The 21,999-nt window shown below is 36.5% G+C and overlaps 1 protein-coding gene across 4 annotated transcripts in view; it reads right to left on the reverse strand.

Moving 5' to 3' along the window:
• Positions 1 to 21,999, reverse strand: part of nectin1b (nectin cell adhesion molecule 1b) — a 242,958-nt gene that overhangs the window by 136,539 nt on the left and 84,420 nt on the right. Inside the window, exon 6 of one of the 4 annotated variants that reach the window (XM_051135294.1) lies at positions 1,450 to 5,672. The exons of the other annotated variants lie outside the window; for them this stretch is intronic. Coding sequence (XP_050991251.1) covers positions 5,167 to 5,672 — 506 coding nt within the window. The 3' untranslated portion in view covers positions 1,450 to 5,166. Of the gene's footprint in view, positions 1 to 1,449; positions 5,673 to 21,999 lie in introns of those variants that run through there. 4 annotated transcript variants of the gene reach the window in all.

Genomic DNA, 21,999 nt, shown 5'->3' on the forward strand with positions numbered 1-21,999 from the left:
GTATGGCACACTAAACTTGGTTTGCTTTGACTTATTGAAATATATGTCAGATTGAAATATATAAAGGGGGTTTTCATACATCAAAACAAAAAAGTGTTTATATATATATATATATATATATATATATATATATATATATATATATATATATATATATATATATATATATTATTGTTGTTGCCATTGTTGTTGTTGTATTTGTATACAGTAATTCAGTGTAACATTGTTTGTATACCAAAAATCTTGTAAAGCATATTTAGAACAATAATCTTTAGATGACATTAACATCTGACCACATTGTCAGCAAGAACCATTTATATATATATATATATATATATATACACATATATATATATATATATATATATATATATATATATATATATATATATATATATATATAGTTTTCGCAATACTCTACCTTTTTTAGCCGGAGTACACGATGTAGACGATGAACTTAGGCGTGATTCGTAGTAGTGATGGGAAGTTCGGATCATTTTACCGACTCGGATGTTTGAGTCTCGTTCAGCAAAATTAACCAATCTTTTTTCGAGTCATTTTGTTCATTTTAGCAAAATATAATTAAAATGTTAAGTGTTATTTCCCTAACACATCTACTGCTTACACAAACACTGATCACACTACAAACAAGACAAAACTATAATGCTATAAGAAACAGAAAACATTAATTCATTGTTTACCTGGGTCTTTAGTCTATGATTAGCTCACCTCACCTCTTATCTGACAAGTTTTCGGGTTCGAGCCATTCGTTCGTCACGTGACAGCCCCATAAGATGAACGAACAACTCAAAAAACCCAAAGACTCCAAACAGGTGAACTAATTCCAGTACAGAACCTAATAGGATCACTCCCCGAGATGACTCGTTCTTCCCGAGTCACATTAAAAGATTTGTTCAAAATGAACGAATCGTTCAAGAACGACCCATCACAAATTCGTAGCATTGTGAACGTGCATCCCAGAGCCTGTGCTACACAAGCTTTTGTGCATAAAAATGTATCAAATTTTTATTAAAAAAAAAAAAAAAAATGCCCGATCGTTTTGCTAGATAAGACCCTTCTTCCTCGGCTGGGATCGTTTAGAGCCTTTGAAGCCACATTTAAACTACATTTTGAAAGTTCAAAATCGGGGCACCAATGAAGACCATTATATGGAGAAAAATCCTGAAATGTTTTCCTCAAAAACCATAATTTCTTTACGACTGAAGACAGAAAGACATGAACATCTTGGATGACAAGGGGGTGAGTACATTATTTGTAAATTGTTGTTCTGGACGTGGACTTCTCCTTTAACATGATTAAATATAATATACCATATTATTTAATAAGACGTGTGTTTGTGGCACTAAAACAATTGCGTAATTGTGAAGTAAAAGAGAAGAAGAGATCAAATAAAAACATCATCTATATTGAGTGAACGGGGACAAAACATATTTGAACATTTAAATCATTTAATGTTTTAAAGCAAATACAGTTTACTTCACTGGGTCAACACATGTGAACAATATATATATTTTTCATATCATTACCGACCTCAGCAGACATACATTCACACGGCTGCATGAAGACAAGATCTTTCTTTGTGTTTTTTTCTTTTTTTTCCATTTGTTTGTTTGTTTTGTTGAATTTATGTACAAAGTCATTATAATGGATCATCCCCACATCTCTATACAGAACCCATTAACATATCAAAACCTATCTACCCAAGTCCATGTCAAAGTAGATTTATGGCAATAAGCTATACATCTCCAGTCATCTGAGCTGTCTAATGTTTTCTAGTTCAGTTTGTAGTCAACGTCCAGACTTGAAACTCCACCATTTCTGTTCCCCTAACATACAGTAAACCCAGCTATAGTTTCCAAGGTACATACATTATTTACAGTGGAATGTCAGGCTTTGAAGTGGGCAGTTAGAAAGACATGAGACTCTGGAATGAAAAACCGAGGAAGGAAGAAAAAAAAAAAAAACATCTAAAGTTTTTTGTAAAGAACATAAAAAAGGCATAAAAAGCAATGTTTTGTCTGTAGACAAATATTCAAAACAAAAAAAAGAGAAAATATTATTTTCTTAGTATGCCCATGCGCTTTTTAATGTTGCTAGAAGCCTCAACATTAACTGATCTACCAGACAGACTACTGTATTTAATAATAATAACAATAATTAAAAAGAAAAAAAAAAAAAAAACTGATATGGTTCATGAAAATCAATTATAGTCATTTGAATTCTCTTATTTGATATTTAAAGCCATAATAGCCATTTTGGTAAATGGGTAACTTGTGCTTAGCTTGAGAAAACATACAAAAAGAACCCTTAATTAACAAAACCCCAGGAGCACAGGGGTCAATGAAAGAAATGGAAGAGAAAGAGAAATGAATGCGATACGACAATAACTAGCAATATCTTCTGGAAAAAAAAACTTGTGCTTTAGCTAAAGTGATGTCAGTCTCTTCAATCACAACCATGATTATGTAGCAGGTTTCCAGTTGTGAGCTGGTTAACAAAGTGCTGACAAACCAGCAATGGGTTGCTTTTGTATCATGATGTGAAGCAGAGAAAGAATATTTCTATTCATCAGGGTTTAAAAAACCTGGTAAAAATACAGCTTCTATAATACTTGAAGTCCAGGTGATGCTCTTTCCACCACACTGGCCAACTTGTGTAGATTCATAAGTTTCTCATGCGAATGCTGTAAAAATGTACAGTGAGGGCAGACAAGACACAATAACTAAAAAGAAGAGAAACAAAAAGAAGAAAATATGTATAGAATTCAGATCTAAAAAAAAAAAGTAAAACCTTACATCTCACACGTCATAGGCACTGCAATTTGTGTAACGTTGCACATTGACCTTACTAAGCTAAAATACAAGGTTTGCTAAGCAACAAATGTACAGTTATTCATCATGTGGTCCGACTTAGGTTAAATCAAGATGTGCATGAGGTCTACCATCAAGGTTTTTATTCATATGAAGCTTGGATGTAAGCATACTATGACTTTCCTCATGGGATTGACCACAAGGAATCTGCGGCTGCAAGTTCTAGTTTGTTTATTATGTGGGTTCCTTCAATGATGGTTTATCTACCAATTAGAGTGTGGAACTCTCAGCTTCAATTCGTGTTATCATTTTTAAGTCCCTTCTGAAGATTTTCCTATTAGAGAAAATGCAAAAAAGCCACCAGATTCCATGAGGGCCTGCTCATGGGTGAGCAACCTACAGTAAGTGCCGTTCATCTGGAGTTTCCCATGATTTCAGGTCCTCCTAGATTGTCTGCGTGATTACAGCGGTTCAGCATCTTAATCTGTCGTCTTGTAAAGAGCCCTGTTTAAGGCAGGCAAGGGAATTAAATATTTCATGGACAAGCCATGACAAATTCTACTAAAGCATTTTTTGAGTCTAGAAAGAGATATGGACGCAGTTAGGGGGTTATTTGTCTCTGGAAGTAAAATCGTTTAGTGGAAAACTGCCCACCTTTTCGCAAACACACAAACCCTGATGTAAAAAGTGCGATAAAGGCTGTACCAAACAAAAAGACACACATGCATTAAAAAAAAAAAAAAGAAAAGAAAAAGGCCTGAATGCTTGTACCTTTTTCAGGCAAACATGTACGTTAGGATTTTGATGAATGTCATTTTGTTTATTTAAATATATACTAATTTGTAGCCAACAGATCTGCTCCTTATAAAGGATCAGGAGGGATTTGGAAAGGATTCCTGGCTTTGTGGCAGACCTTGTGGTTTCAAAGATCCAGCAGTACATAACAAGCCTGTCTGTGATGCCCAGTTGCTGCCATGTTTACGTCTGATGTTACTTTGGCTCGGGACTTTTCCTTAATTTTGTTCCCTTGCTTTTACCGCTACCTCAACTTGGAAAAACTACTTCCATCAAAAGACTCTAAATGGCGGTTGATACAAGCGCTATGTGCCTGTGCCATAACCTCCTGTGGAACTAAACTACCTGTTCATATTTACAAGATCTTGAAAACATTTTGACCACTCCACATCACCAACTCTAAATAACAAATACCCTGTCTTTATAACAACACCACATTATACAGGATTATCCTTTTGTGAGTTTCAGAGGAAATGGATTTCGGAAAGCATCGCTTTGAAAACACTACACGTGATGGCACATCCGAGGTGGATTTATGGATGGAGACTGACTATGACTGGCATGGAGATTGAGGGGCGGTCGGGTGGGTGCAGTATATCTGTCTAGGCCCCGTTCTGCATGCTCAACTGCAGTGTGCATATGACTAACGCTGCAGATGTGCTCCTCAGCTCTCAGTGTAGCTGGGTCTTAAAATAAATACTGTTTTTGGAGAGCAGTCAGAACCCACATGCTTTTTTGTTCCATTGGATTGTATGCTTCCAGGCGATGCCACATTTTCGGACCCCGGATCTACATTCTAGGTCCTTTAGGATGTTGTGAGCGGCAGTTGTACCAAGAACCACAGGATTATGATGTTTCCATTAAACACAATAGTGTTAATGCAACCGTTGACCTCATAATGACACATGTATGGGGAGGAATAATTATTCTACTATTCAGTTCCACATTGTCTGTTAACCAACACTCCATATAAAAAAGCAAGACTATATAAAAATGAACAAAACTATGTTTAACGTAAAAGTAATGGTAATATGCTAAATGAGATTAAAAAAACAAGACAAACAAATGATAAAAAAATAATCATACATCCAGTGTAAGACTTTCACAACATGATCAGCAATATACCCCTTTCCAAAACAGTTACAGTCTCTTTTTATACATTTAATACATTTATAATAACAACAAAATGAGACAAAAAGGATAATACACTGTAATATTTTCAAGCGACCTGCCTGTCCAGCTTTACTGGATGTTGGTTGGCATCAGTCAGTGAAAAAACATCTTGCTGTGGCAGCAGGTTCATCTAAAAGCGTGTGGATGTGTAATGATGTTGACGTGTTGATGCTGCGAGCTATTTTTCTACAGCCGTTTATTTCCGTGGGCTCTGATGGGGGCGGAGGTTACTGGGTCAGGGGTGGGATGTGCAGATAGGGATAAACACATGGAGGGAGGGTTCTAGTGATGGAGGTGGATGGGTGTGGCCGGATGCAGGAGAGGGCAAACGGTCGTTGATCTTGTTTCCTTGACGTTTCGTGCCACTCTACACGTACCACTCTTTCTTTGAAATAACAGAGCCGTCGGTTTGGGAGACCATGTCGTCAGCGATCTCGGGCTCGGGGTCGTACTGGAAGGCGAGAGTCCGTTCGTCGTACTCGCGACTTTCGCCTTCGTCTACGGTGAAATAAGGTCTCTTCAGATCCTCAGAGTTGCCGTCGAAATCCCGATCGCCACCCTCGAAACCGCCGGGCCCGCTAATTTGAGCCGGCTTCTTTTCATCGTCCGAGTCGTCGGGGTACTGCAGGTTCTTGGGCATCGGAGGATGAGCGGGCATGCCGCCGGCCTTGCTGTATCCGTTCCCGAACACGTGTTTTTTGGTGCTGTAGTCGCCCTTAAAGGTGCGCTGGCGACGCCGCAGGAAGAAGACGAGCAGCGCGATGCCAGCCACCAGCAGGGCCACCCCGCCGACCGCGCCGCCGATGGCAGCACCGGAACTATGCTCCTCCGGTGGGATCTCACGGCCATCAAAAGGTGGGACGCTAGGGAATTCTGGGTAGGAAAACACAGATGGAAGGGGAGAGTGTGTCAGTGCTCTGGTGGGAAGGAGGTGCATTTGTGCAGGTGCTCATTTTTGATGAGGAAAAGGAACATAGGGGAGGAGAAACAAAAGGGAAGAAAGGAAGGAGCCCCCGCCCCATACCCACAACCACCCACCCAGCCACCCACTCCCACAAAACATTCCATTATGACGGCTTCACATAGAAAAGCAAGAGCTGAATGTTTAGTCACACCATGCGTTCTATGGAAGGAAAGTCTTCAAATGTAGGGCGCCTCTACACTAGAGCAGGGGTGTAATGTTTCTGTTTTGTGTGCATTGGGACCAGTTTCTAATACCAGTTTTTTCTGCATATTGGTTGTACCACATTTCTTTGGTTTTCAGTACAGAAGTTAGGTAAGGACAGCATTTAAACCATTGAAGGTATCGATTAAAATATTCAGGTGGATGTACTCACCCCCTTGTCATCCAAGATGTTCATGTCTTTCTTTTTTCAGTCGTAAAGAAATTATGTTTTTTGAGGAAAACTTTTCAGCATTTTTCTCCATATAATGGACTGATATGGTGCCCTGATTTTGAACTTCCAAAATGCAGTTTAAATGTGGCTTAAAACGATCCCAAATGTGGTTTTAAATGACCCCGGCTGAGGAAGAAGGGTCTTATCTAGCGAAACGATTGGCTATTTTCATAAAAAAAATACAGTTTATATACTTTTTATTCTCAAATGTTCATCTTGCCTTGCTCTCCTTGAACTCTGTATTCTGGCTCAAGACAGTTAGGGTATGTCGAAAAACTCTGATCGTATTTTCTCCCTCAACTTCAAAAATCATTTCAAAATCATCCTTCATCGCTGCAAAAGTACCGACCCAGTCTTTGCAAAGTGAACAAGCAAAGAAGATCAAACACCCTTAAAAAAGGTAAAACAGCGATATAGGACGATTCTGAAGTTAAGGGAGAAATGAGATGGGAGTTTTTTGACATACCCTAACTGTCATGAACCGGAGAAAAAAAAAAAAAAAACGAGTGTTTGATATTAAAAAGTATATAAATTGTATTATTTTTATGAAAATAACCGAGCGTTATGCTAGATAAGACCCTTCTTTCTCCACTGGGATAATTTGCAACCGCATTTGGGATCGTTTGAAGCCGCATTTAAACTGCATTTTGGAAGTTCAAAATCAGGGCACCGTATCAGTCCATTATATGGAGAAAAATCCTGAAATGTCCTTCAATGTCCTTTCCTCAAAAAAACAATTTCTTTACGAAAGAAAGACATGAACATCTTGGACGACAAGGGGGTGAGTACATTATATGTGAATCTTTGTTTTGGAAGTGGACTTCTCCTTTAACCAAATTTACATAATATTGCAACCCATTCTCACTCCTAAAGCACCAAAGACTCAATCAGGGTCAAGCACCTTGTGCTTCATCATTAAGACGTTAAAGTTATCCCCAGGCCAAGGGTCTTTAACCCTGCTCCTGAAGACTGCCCTGCAGATTTCTACGGAAGCCTATTCTGCCACTGCATTAAAAATAAAAAAGGTAATTGTGACTTTTATTTTAAAATTTTGACTTTTTCCCACAAATGGAAGTTTACATCTTGCAATTCTGACTTTTTTTCTCAGAACTGCATAATATAAACATGCAATTGTAAGGTGTAAGTTCAGAATTGCGAGATATAAACTCACAATTCTTACTTTCTTCTTATAACTTTTTTCATTAAAAAAAAAAAAAAAACTGACATGTTCTCAGAATTGCAAGTATAACTCACAGTTCTGATTTAATAACTCACAATGCATGTTATAGAGTCAGAATTGTGAGATATTAGCTTGCTTTTTATTAAGTGGCGGAAACGAGCTTCCATAGATTTCAGCTCCAACCCCAATCAAACACACCTAAACCATCAAGGTGTTCAGAGTTACTTGATAATTACAGGAAGGTGTGCTGGAGCTGGGTTAGAACTGAAGTCTGCAAGACGGTTGCTCTCCAGGAGCAGAGTTGAAGATCCCTGCCCAAGCCATCACTATATTGATGAACTTCAAATTGCTACATTTGAATAACTACATTGCTTTCAATTGCTTGCCTTATTCAACAGATTTAGATGGATTTAACATATATCAGAGTAATACGGATTTAACATAAAGAGCATAAAGACCAACACTCATACAATATATATAATAAAATGACAAGAAAAAAATAAATATTGACATCAAAGGTTTCTCAAAATACTTCCTAGTTCAAAACAGCAACTGAAAGGCACTTAACTATGCTTTAGCCTTGGAAATGAGAATGGGTGGAATATTAACAAGCAATTTATAGGCCCACCACTCAAGTTTCATTGATGCTGCAGTAAACAGTAAAACTTTTGGTTGCTTTACTTTTGGAAACTTCCATGTTCTGTCCTTGCGATGCACGACACCTATTGAAATAAGTAGATTTGAAGCATTCTCTGACATAGCGTGAACTCTAGTGCGTAGGCGCCGTCCAGCATTTAAGTTATTCAATGCAGCACTTTAATCTGTCTGGAGGTAAAGCTTGTGTTAAAAGTAACAATCAGCACCGATACACTAATAACAATAGACCAGACAGCTATTTAAATCTGAGTGACCTCAAAAATCATGATTCAACATTAGTACAGGTGGCTTGCAATTGAAGCTCTTGACCTTGTTGGCTTATATAGAATACATTTTTTTTTAATCGCGCACTTTTTTAAACCATTCATGAAATACATTCATTTCTTTTTACTCAGTGATTAAAGAACAGATGAAGAGCCCTAATGCTGCAGGTGAAAGGCAAACTGAGCACTACTGCTTTTAAAAGTTCATAGCACCTTTCTAGTGATGTGGTTTTTACAGTCATGCTGGAACATGAATCCCCTTCAAGTTTACTGTACATGGTTACAGCTGACACCCTGCTTGCGGTTTTGTTTTCAAAGCACACAAAAGACATGCATCCAACTGAAAGCAAGTGACACAGCATGTAATAAGCCCATGCAAAAAGTCAGTAAACCATTTCTTAAAAGTACCCACAGCACTGAGATTTGCAAACAGCAATTAAAGTTGGAGAAGTAATTCACACACACTCACACACATACACAATAGCAAGACATGCAACTTTTTTAGCACTGGATCATTCACAATTGCTGGATTAAAAGCTTACATGCGGTTTATGTAGTTTTCTTTGTGTGGCTCTCCTTGTAAACATAACCAAACTGCTTCAAGCACTACAGCAGGTTAGTGCAGAAATCTACCAACACTCAAATAGCTGATTCAAAAACACTTAACTCTAAAATTAGGTGCAATGTGACAAACCAACAAGCTATGTCTTGTACAATACATTTTAGTGTTTGTCACATATAAAATCCAACCCTAAATCAGAATGTTTCATTAGCTCTGACTGTCACAGTGTCAAGAAACAAAGACATCCAACAATGTCTTGTACGAGCTCCTCCAAACAGCCTTCACACACTGTATTAGCACAACAGTCCTGCGTAGTTAGCAGCAAACACAACTTCTGACAACAGTGAAACAGTAGACGCTAGACACCCTGCGTCATATTTCCAGTCTGAAGTCTATGCCATTTACATGTTCTAATAGAATATGCCGGTTAAAAAGGTCAGCGGCTGCATTATGAAGGTTTCTGACTGCCTTATGCGACAGTGACTTATTGAATATAGGCAGTAATAAGGCGGTCAGGGTGAGCTGCATTTGACATATTCCAGCTCCTTAATGAGCCTCCATTCTAGACCTGGCAGAGCACCGTCTGGTACCCACCACACACGCGGTGATGGTCAGATATTTCTCATTGACACGCTCAGACAGCTTGTGAAGGATTACGGTCATAAAAGGCAAAAACCTCTAGGGGTTCCATCCATCTTGTCCTTTAATCTTAGAATATAAAGTTAAATGCTAATAGGGAAGAGAAAAAGGCATAGCATACTTTCAGCAGATACACAACGTTAACAAATGAAAACTTTTCTAGAATTGATGTGTTTCAAAAATGTGCAATTCATAACAGAATGCTAGTAGGATATTACTTTGTGAAAACTTTCTTCAAAGTTTGGAACTAAAACAAATATAACTGGAGTACATTTTACAGGAAAATGCTATTTCAGTCTTTCTGTTTAAAAATCGCACTTTACTTACAGAGCCCTGACATGATTTAATAAAGAGAGGGACCAAATTACTAAAATGTGTGAATTTACCTTTTTTTTTTTTTTTTTTTTTCATGCATGTTGTGTGGGGCTTTGTAGTTACTTGCCATGACTTTGTGAAATTTACTACCAATTTCTGAGTGAAAACTGAGTTGTTGCTGCAAATGGCGCTGTAGTGAGTTTTAGCATACATTTCTACTTCTATAGTCAGTTTTCTTTTTTTAAGTGAACAACTGTCATGATAGGAATAGTTTGACGAGAGTCCTGGTAAGAAATTTAGTTAAAGGAACACTCCACTTTTTTTGAATAGAGGCTCATTGTCCAACTCCCCTAGAGTTAAACAGTTGAGTTTTACCATTTTCAAATCCATTCAGCCGATCTCCAGGTCTGGCGGTAGCACTTTTAGCATAGATCATTGAATCCGATTAGACTGTTGGCATCTCGCTCAGAAATGACCAAGGGGTTTAGATATTTTTCCTATTTAAAACTTGACTCTTCTGTAGTTACATCATGTACAAAGACAGACAAAAAAAATGAAAAGTAGGAACTATACTCTCATTTTGGCGTAATAATCAAATAACTTTGCTGCTGTACCATAGCCGTCAACTCTGCCAGCTGCAACATATCTGCATCTACACAAATTTGGTGCCGGTCACTTTCAGGCGCTGTGTGATATCATTGCGCCTGCTGCACCCATGGTACGGCAGCAAAGTTCCTTGATTATTACACTGGAATGAGAGTATAGTTCCTAGCCATATCAGCCTAGAAAATTGCAACTTTTCATTTTCCATCAGTCTTAGTACACGATGTAACTATAGAAGAGTCAAGTTTTAAATAGGAACAATATTGTCATTATATATGGTCATTTTTGAGCAAGATGCTGTCGGTCTAATCAGATTTAATGATCTATGCTAAGCTATGCTAAAGGTGCTACCGCCAGACCTGGAGATCGGCTGAATGGTAAAACTCAACTGTTTAACTCTAGGGGAGTTGGACAATGAGCCTATTTTCAAAAAAAGAGTGTGGAGTGTTTCTTTAAAGTCAGTAAACCCTTGAAATGTTTATAGTTAGCTATAAAGAAACACATTAGTTTAAACGCATTGTCATTTTAAGCTGACTCTATTGCCACCTAGAGTGAGGAGGATTGTACTTCTGACCAAACACGAACTAATGATTTTGCTACTTGTGCTATTATGCTATTCTGTCAGTAAATAAGGAGAAAAGAAGCAATTTAGGAGAAAAGGGGTAAACACATAGCTCTGCTTGTCTTAGCTGGATAAGCTGGTTTTGAAAGACCCTTCATGTATTTACTGTTGTATTTCATTTTTAATTTTTCTGGTAGCTTAATTAACCACCCATCTCCGTTAGGACACTCCTGCAAAAGACGTTTTTAATCTCAAGGTTTCTTTCCTGGTTAAATAAAGGTCTAACAATATAATGGGCTTTTAAATGATTTCATTTCCAGTTTTAACTCCATTAAACCATTATTCAAATTCTCAAACACCTCTCATTAATGTTAATGGCAAATGTTAAGGCTAACAGGCTGCTGTTTCGTATATCGGGGGGTCAAGGGAACAATTTAACTTCTGAAGTCTTTCTTTCAAGTTTAATTACTGTGACACTCCACGACTAAAGCCATTCAACCACAGGAACCCATTTATGTATACTCTACCTCCCTCTCTCTGTTTCTCCTTCTTTCTATTCTAGGTTTAGTTAGAGAGTGTCCACACTGTGGTTTGGCCGCCGGTGGTGCGACCACTCTCTCAGCTATCAGCTCTCAAGTATTAATCTGGCCTTTAATGGGATTAGACGAACTGGGGGCTTCATTATACTGAGAGAGAGAAATCCACAGGACTGGAAGAGTTGAAAGGACCAGCCTTCTTCCTCTAATTCGTTCCTCTTTCCTTCAGTGCACCTTTCTGTCACTATCTCCTCAGCTCTCGCTCCATCACTCTAATTGGTAAACTCGTTTTGTGCCCCTCATTCTTTTCCTGCTGTAGGCGTGTGCTTATACTGCTACTATATTTATGACACGCCGTAACTAGCCGCAACCAGACAGAAGCATTAAAACTGCAAAATGACCCCCATGAAAAATTATAGCAGATTATTTCAAACTGGAGGCCCCTTATGAAGCCTATAAACATTTGCCACCCAAGTGGGTGTTTTTTGTGAATGCATAAAAATTCATAAGGAACATGTGGCTGACAGCCTCATCGATACAAAATCTCATTAAAATGTAAATAATGCATGTTAGACTGGTACACACCTTATGTCAGACTAGTTTTATCATTCAGGCCAGTGTTATTTTAGTGTCATTGAGATATATAATTGATAATATTTTTTATTAATATTTTGAGGGCTGTAAAACAAACAACTGTGATTAATCGCATACAAAAATAAAAGTTTGAGTTTGCCTAAAATGTGTGTGTGTGTGTGTAGTCTAATTATTATGTATATATACATACAAACATATTAATGTATATATTTAAGATACATTCACATATATATGTATTTATTATAATTTTTATATAATTTATAGTATATATAAATAAAATATATTGTGTACATAACCTTTCACTTAAATATATACATTAATTTGTGTTATTTATATATACATAATAATTACACGCAGTACACACACATACATTAGGCAAACTCAAACTTTTATTTTGTATGCGATTAATCACAATTAATCGCTTGACAGCCCTAATTTTGAATTATTATTTTGTTTATATTTTTCTATTTTCATTTTAGTTTTGCTTTGTTTTTTTTTCTTGTGTGAGTTTTGACATTTTTATATATAAAAAAAAATCTAATAATAATAATAATAAACAGTATATATATATATATATATATATATATATATATATATATATATATATATATATATATATATATATATATATATATATATATTGTTTATTATTATTATTATTATATATATATTTTTTAATATTATTATATTCTCATTTTATTTTATTTTTTGGTGAACTATCCCTTTAAGGTATTCGTTTGAGGTATTTCGTTTAAAATGACTCCATCAGGCTCACAAGAGCTCTCAGATATTATTATTATTATTATTATTATTAGATTTTTTTTTTTATATTATTATTATCTCATTTTATTTTTTTATTTTTTGGTGAACTATCCCTTTAAGGTATTCGTTTAGTCTTTAAAAAATCTTTAAAATGACTCCATCAGGCTCACAAGAGCTCTCAGATAATCAAAGGTATAGAGACGATAGATGAAGTCCTTGAAGACTTGATTTGCAAAGCGAATCAATGGCAGTATTCGCCTTATAGCCAAAGAACTCAGGGATGATGGGAAAGAAAAGATATTCCTACACCCCACTTCATGACTCTGATTCTCCATATTGATCCTCATGTTCCTCAAAAACATACATATTGTCTATCTTTGACAAATCATTCTATTATAGCTGAACTATGAAAACTCAATGGTAAACCATTAACATTGAGCTACCAAGCACTAGCTTAAAAAAGAAAACAAAAACAGATACGCTACTCAGGTGCCGTTCAGTACCTCAGGAATTGGATCTTCCACGTACATTGTGTATGGGCCTGTTGTTAATCACACAGGAGTAATCATATTACCACAACACTAATAATTCAGCAATCTATAGCTGCTTTTCTTCATCGGATGGCAGGGAAGCGGAGCGGGGTGACAGACACGTAGTGTGGTTGCGAGTGGGGCGGTGGGGGATCTCAGACTTCAATGCCCTGTCGCCAACGGCTACACCTGCCAGAAGATAGATAAAACCTCACTCGCAGTGTGTCTCCAACTGCCCTGATACCATTAAAGCTGACAAAAGAAACCGCCTATTAACAAGCCTCTGGGAATATGCAGATACTGCCGTAACCTTGAGTCGCGATGGACAAACAGACCCCTGTTGAGATTAACTAGTCGAAGAACCATGAAAAAAAACATAATTCAGTCAAAGCGTGCGCATTAATAACATGTGACGTGCGGCACTGCAGACTTCCAAATGATTTTCTGTTTGGTGAATCATTAACCGGCTTTGAAAAGCTGTGACAACATTTTCTTTTTCATCTCTAGCTAGCATTTACGTTTATTTACATTTATTTTCTCCCATACCAGCATGTCTACGTGAATGTGTATAATCTGATGTGACAATTGCTAGCGGAGAAACACGATCCAACATATGTTCTCTGTGAAACATGGAGGTAACATGTAAATGAAAGTAAATAAATAAACACTATGCTTCCACAGTAATGAAGAACAGACGGTTGACAGCTACTTCATGAAGAACACGTATTCACTAAACACCATCTATAAATACACTGAATAAAAAAATACATGTAAAATAAAAGTTTCCATCAGTCAGGTGGCTGCCATCACTGTCATAAATCTAAATGAGCTGATGAGCTGCTCTGCTCGTCTCATGTGTGACTGACGACACTTCTGAATTTAGCTCTCACTAGATAGTGTGGAAGATGTGTGTGAAGAAAGCAGCATTGTGTGAATATGTGGGTGTTTATGTTGTAGTATGTGTGTGAGACTCCGGGAGAGTTCAGGGGTATGAAATACTGTTGTCGCTTACTAACTAGGACGCGCTTTCTCAGTCAAACACTCCCCGATATCATGCTTTTCTTAATAAAGTGTGAAATCCAAATTATAATGAATTTATCTACCATCCTGAACACCAATAGTAACCACATTACAACCAGAATGCCTTTATAAATAGGGTTGGGTATCGTTAGGATATTATCAATTTCGATTCTGCTTATTGATTCCGATTCTCTTCTATTCCCAGTTTCGATTCCAATGTGAATAAAAGATGATATCAAGCATATTTATTCTGTTTCTTTTATTGCTAAACATTTAGTTGCAGCTGAATACCATGAACAAAAATCAACAGGCTACATAAAAACAAGATTCACTTAAAATCTGTTTGCAAAATAGAGCTGCGTGATTCTGGATTGTTGTTGTTGTTTTTTTTTTTTTTTTAAATAGAAGTTGTGGTTCTCTTACGATTGTGAAGAAAAAAAAAAAAAAACATTAGACAACTAAACACAATCACATGTAGGCCTAATTTATAAATAAATGAGTCAGTGATTCACTCAAGATTTACTTGGTTCATTACTGGATGAATCAGTGTTTTTGAGTGAATGATCAAAGACAAATACATTATTAAAGGAGAAGTCCACTTCCAGAACAACAATTCACAAATTATTTACTCACCCCCCTTGTCATCCAAGATGTTCATGTCTTTCTGTCTTCAGTCGTGAAGAAATTATGTTTTTTGAGGAAAGTATTTCAGGATTTTTCTCCATACAATGGACTTCATTGGTGCCCCGATTTTGAACTTCCAAAATGTAGTTTAAATGCAGCTCGTTCATTTTACCAAAATCAGCATCATGGGACAGCCCCATAAGATGAACGAACCACTCGAAAAACACGAAGACTCGAAACAGGTGAACTAATTCCAGTACAGAACCAAAGAGGATGTTGCGTATGTGCGCCTGAACGAATCACTCCCCCGAGACGACTCGTTCATCCCGAGTCACATTAAAGATTCATACAAAATGAACGAACCGTTCAAGAACGACCCGTAGACATGCATCCCAAAGCCTGTGCTACACGAGCTTTTGTGCTAAAAAGTATACAAATTTTTATTTTTCAAAAAAAAAAAAAAAAGACAGATCGTTTCGGTAGATAAGACCCTTCTTCGGCTAGGATCATTTACAGCCCTTTGAAACTGCATTTAAACTACATTTTGGAAGTTCAAATTCGGGTCACCAATGAAGTCCATTATATGCAGAAAAATCCTGAAATGCTTTCCTTAAAAACCATAATTTCTTTACGACTGAAGACAGAAAGACATGAACATCTTGGATGACAGGGGGTGAGTAAATTATTTGTAAATTGTTGTTCTGGAAGTGGACTTCTCCTTTAACAGCCCCCTTTCGCCATCTACTGGCATAACATTATCGATAAATCTTCAACATTATTTGGAATGTCAAATTAACTTTCAAAAGGATGATTTACTCTATTTTGATCTCTACCGTACATATCAGAGTTTATATCCAGACTATGAACTTTTATCCCAGTACTTCTGTGATTATTTGAATGTTTGTAACAGAAATAATGAACTGTGTGGTTGAAAAGACTGTGAAACTGTTTCATTCAAATACATGACAGTGGCTCTCTCAGCGGCAGCACAAACGCAGATTTGAATGTTCAAATCACACTGGTCGTATGCTGCATGGAAGAAAGGTTGAGGAATCAAACATGAATCATTGTAATTTAGGAGTAGAATCACATTGGTATTTGTGTTCTTGTGATCTTTAACGATCTGTTAAATTAAAATACTTTGTCATATTGGTGATGACACCTCTATTGCAACATGTTTAGCTTATTACAAATATTATAGACTACTTTGCTTTTTCGACTTCTGATCGCAAGTGTAGCCATACTTTGGAGCGCTATGCGCTTAGATTAGCGAGCAAGGTCCTGGCAGATCACTAGGTTGGGTCCACACAGATGAAAAAAAAAATAAAAAAAGAACAGCATATAGTAATCGATAGGCGGAATTAAAATTTTAATTTCACAAGTATCCAATTCCTGAACTTAAGTATCCGATTCTGGAATCGGAATCCATTTTCGATACCCAACTCTATTTATAAACCACACAGAAATGCCCTCGCAGTGACTTTCACAGGCAATGCCGCTTACATTTTGTAGAGAAAATCTACAAATGTACAAGTCTAGTTATTATTAGTTTTTCCCTGAACTCTGTATCCTCAGTAGCCCATCACATTCATTTTCCTCACTGTCCCACATCCTTACACCATTCCAATGCATTATGCTGCCTGAGAGAAAATTGAATTATGTGATTTTGGCTCGTGTGATGGAAATAACTAATGGTTTGGAGTATTATTTTTTTTTCCTCCCGTAAAAAGAAATATGCTATTGCTGAAACGAATGTAAAAAAGATTGGAAAATGTGGCTATCATGGTGTGTCTATGTTTAGTCAGAGCTCAAGTATGGATTTTTATTTATATAAAAAAATAAATAAACAATATATATATATATATATATATATATATATATATATATGTATATATTGCAATATATATGATATTTAATGCATTCAAATATTTATTTATTCATATATTTAATGCATTCAAAATTAAAACATGAAACCAAATAAAATTAAACACATCAACCAACCAAAAAGACATTTTAAAATGAATCTAGCTCTAGTCTAGGTGATTGCTGGTTACAGGTTTGCTGCTGCTTGATGTGTATGAGCATGTCTATACAAGAGCACTCACATTCCTAACCTCCATCACCATCATGCTCTGATATTTCTACACAAGAGAATAAATGTTCAGCAGATGCAGAAAGACTAGATAAAAGCGAACGGAAAGATTGGAAAATCGAGCTGCAAGGGATGTGAGCAGAATAGAGTGAATGAGCAAAAAAAAAGGAGAATAGGAAAGGGAATGACATAAAAAGAGAGTTAGGGAGGGCCAGTAATGGAGGAGGATGTGTTTACTCAGTAATTCAAGTGAGAGACAGTGAGAGAGTGAGTGAAAAAGTGAGAGAGAGACATAAATTGCTTGTTACTCTCCTGACTGGATTTGCCCACGGTTGTGAAGTCATGGAAATGTAATGCTGCCACAAAGGATAAATCCTCATCAGCGGGCTAAACTCAACAAGCAAACTTTCTCTACAGAACACCACACAAAAGGCTCCTTCTCTCTCACTTTTCCTCCATCCTCTTACTAGCATGCTATCATTCCTTTTCTTTCTTCCTTACAAGGATTTGCTCTTTAGCCAAATATGGCCTAAAGGAATATTCCGGGTTCAATACAAGTTAAGCTCTACTGACAGTTTTTGTGATATCCTGCCAATTACCACAGAAAATAATTTGGACTTGTCCTTCAGTTTGTCGCACTGATAGTTATGCACTCAATGTCCAATTTGTGTGTGCATGTGTATGTTTAAAGGGACAGTTCACTCAAAAGTTGTCTGTCATTATTTAGTCATTCTCATCTACTTCTAAAACCTTTTGCTCCAAAGGAACATTTTCCTTTTGTATTCCACAAAGAAGGAAAACCATACCACTGCTGTTTTAACAGTTGTAATTTTATTTATTTATTTTTGTTTGTTTTTATATATATATATATATATATATATATATATATATATATATATATATATATTTTTTTTTTCTATTTTCATTTCAATTGAATTAAATTTAAATATACATGTTTTTTAAATATAGCCAAAATATATTATTATTATTATTATTATTATTTTCAGTTTTTGAATTATTTTATTACTTTATTTTAAAAGAAAAAGAGAAATGCTGGCTGTTAGAATTTTTTAGTTAATGTTTTATTGTATTTCAAGTATTATATTTTTTTTCCCTAAATGTTTTTTTTTTTTAAATGGCATGAGGTTTAGTGAACGAAGATCATTTTTATTTTAAGTTTTTCTGATGGTGAACTATCCCTTTGACTGTCAGTTACAAAATTTCAGTCTTTAAACATGAGTCTGCTTTGAGTGATAACATGACGGAAAACTGTTGACATCCAGAGATGATGACACATTCAAGGCTCTGACCTGAACTCGTGCTGGCATCCACAGCTCATGAGAAATTTTCTCGAGAGAGCGGCGTTGGATTTTTAAGACATCCTACCGAAACGCTGGTCTAATCTCATTTTGTCACAGCATCCTCGTATCAAACAATTTCTCTTCCTGATAGATAATCGGAATGACTGAGCATCATAACGGCACATTCGTGGCTCTTGCAGAACACGATAAAGGCACGGCTTGCCACTTCTAAGCTGATATGCATGAGATCTTGATCAAATCAAGACAGAATTAATAATCATTTTAAAAGATGAGCTGTGCTGTTTGCAAACATGCCATTTTTATTTGGCTGTCAGAAGCAGCTGGTGTCAGGAGACAAGAGAGGAAGAAGCAAGATTAGATGAGGAGAGAAGTGAGACGTGAGCATCTGTATTACTATTGCTTACATTTAGGGTTTGAGAAAAACCTCAAATAAGCCTTAAGTGCTAACCTTGAATGCATATTGTATGTTTAGCAGACTGTGTTGCATACCTACACTAAATCATTGTTCAAAATGTCATTGGGTGTAACCATCAAGTAAAACTTAATACCATAATTTTCTCAAACCTTGAATATGTCATATTTAAAAAAAAGAAGTTTTTCACGTTTTTTTTTTTTTTTTTTTATTAATTAATTAATTTTTTATATATCATAAAATATTAATTTGTCCTTTTATTTACGGATTGATTGATTGGTTCATTGCAGTTTTTGGAGTCGCACCTCATGACTAACCTTGGCTTGTCAGACATTCAAATGATCTAATATTTTAAGAGATTTATTGGCCTTGGCAATAATGATACTATGATAATAATAACTATGACACTAACTACTTAACTATGATATCATTTCATGCTTTGTTTGTCACGCCACATTACTGCTTCATCTGGCCAGCATATTTAGTTTATTTTATTTATTTATTTTTTTAATTTCATTTGTTTGTCATGTTCTTTTAAAGTATATACAAATAAATAAATAAATAAATAAATAAATAAATACTATTATTATTTATTTATGCATGCATGCTCATTACAGAAAAGATCTATTCGTCATTGCATGTTTGAACAACATTTGTATGTATTTTTAATATAATAAATGAATAGGCAAGTCATGTCATTGCCCCTAATGTCAATGAGTCAATGTTTGGATAACATGACCTCCTTGGTTTCTACAAATAGACCTTAATCGCAGTGAACGTCATACTGAATTTTAGGCGGATGAAAACAATGCTGTGAGTGATAGACTTACAGTCTTTGCAATGGCACGCATTATATATAGATGTAAGTTTCAAAACTCACAACATTCTAAAACTGATATATGGATTTTTTTGTAGTGAAAGTTTTTTAGAAAGAGGTTTCATCAGCTGAACATTGTGAACGTTGTTAAACAAGAGTTCAATCCATTGAACACACTGTACTTCTATCCCTCACAGCCTTGTTTTCATTCCTGTCAAAAATCAGATATGGCTCTACCCTGAGCAAGGTCTATGCTTCTTGTTGCAAATTTATACAAAAACACTAAAAACAGTGTAGAAACTATTTTAATTCAGGAATTGCAAGTCAAATGTTAAGAAACACAATTCCAAAGTGGAAAACTTAGTAAAAAAAAAATGCAATTTTCATGTAAAACATACTCCAACTTCAAAAAAAAAAAAAAATATATATATATATATATATACACTATATATATATATTTTACACTCTAGTACGTATGCAGTATATGCTAAGCTTCCTCTCAGTTGTTTTTGGGTCTATTTTTTCCCTGATAATTTTGGTACGCTCTGTCTAATGAGTGATTCACCGCCGAGGCTCTGACCCTGGGTTACTGTCTGACCCACTTACTCACCCTCCCAGGACTGATGCTCACAACAGTAACAGACAGCGTGATGACAGGAGGAGGGGAAGGGAAGACGATGGGGGGAAGTGCACGGGGGGCTGATCACTGCCAGAGAAAACTCTGCACTGGCTGTGTGTCCTGCAGTGTGACTACTCCATCACAGACAGCAAATCTCCTCCCACAGAGAGCAGAAAATGGCCTCCGTGGTAGGAGGGGATGGGGCATCATAAATCGCAGATATGCGTCGTGGCTGTCTTCAGCCTGTCGGCAACACGCGCATCTGCCTGTGATGTAGCAGAGGCGGAATGAGGAAGAGGAGGATGAGTCAGATGGATATTGAAATCAATGTGCGAAATCGTGAAACTTAGAAATTTCACTCAGAAAAGACTCATGTGGCACTACACAGATTTTGTCCAATCAGATGTTGTGCAGAATGCCCCGCCCCCTAATTCCACCTGTAGTAAACTAGCAAACCATTGTTCATTGGTGTGGTGTAACTAAAGCCTATTGGAAAACAGGAAATATGTCAACAAAGGACAGAAAACTGCACTCATCGAGCGACTTCAAAGGGACTGGCTGTTGCTGTTTCTCTCTCCCACAAAAAAGCCTTTCTCGCACTCCCAGCTGAGATAGAAGCTGAAAACGAAATGAAAAAAAAAAAAAATACGGACAGGAACGATGTGCACATGCTAATATCTCATTTGGATAATGAGGCAGAAGCTTAGTGGGAGCTGAAAAGTGGAAGTCACTTCCTGTAGAGAGAAGAGCAGGCTTGACTTCACACTTCATCAGTCCAGCACAGTGAAAACTCGCCCAGGTGCTCGCCCGCCGAGACTCGCGGGACACGGAAGCGCTTGCCCGCGGCTGGGCGGCACAGACCCCCCGACACGCAGCTTTGAGCTCGCTCCTCAATCGCCTTGACAGCCACGTTGTCCTTGTGGTGAGAGTTTAATGATACACAAAATCCACATGTACGTCCTGCAGAGGGATGAATTATGCAGCAGGCAGCGTGTGGGAGCTCACAGTGTCATATCAGTCCGATTGAGACCGATTTCGCAATGACAAGCAAGACAAACAAATTTCACATCGCTGGAGGGATGTCACGCCAAGCAAGACATTAAAATGCCTCATCAGGGTGGTACTCAGAAAGAAGGAGAAGCAGTGAGAGGATGAAAAAGAGGGATAGAGACAAGGAAACAAGCACAAAGTGGAGGCGATAAGGAATGAGGTTAATTTCAGGTTGGATTAAAAATTGAGAAAATGCATTTTAGTCAATGAAAACTGATTTGCTCTCCTAATATACATTACTGGTCTTATTGTGAACAATGGATATCTATTGATTGGCTGGTATTATATTTCCCCACCCATTAAAAAAAGATAAAGTTTATGATACAAAATAAACTTCTATTTTTCAATATGAAATTGTAATTGTGAGATATAAAGTCACATTTTGAGGTTTTACTGTAACAATTATAAAAAAAGAAAGCTGATGAATTATGAAACTGAAATTATGAGACATAAATATACAGCAAAGCAATTATAAGAACTAGTCCAATTTGTGAAATAATTAGGGAGAAAAAAAGTTTAAAATATGAAAAATAAGTTTGAAATGAAGCTGAAATTATGACAGTCAAAATTATGAGAAATAAAGTTATAAATGTGAGATACAAAATCACAACTATGAGAAATAAAGTTGCAATTTTGAAATACTA

This window comes from Labeo rohita, chromosome 18, assembly GCF_022985175.1.
Source record: "Labeo rohita strain BAU-BD-2019 chromosome 18, IGBB_LRoh.1.0, whole genome shotgun sequence".
NCBI classification, from domain to species: domain Eukaryota; kingdom Metazoa; phylum Chordata; class Actinopteri; order Cypriniformes; family Cyprinidae; genus Labeo; species Labeo rohita.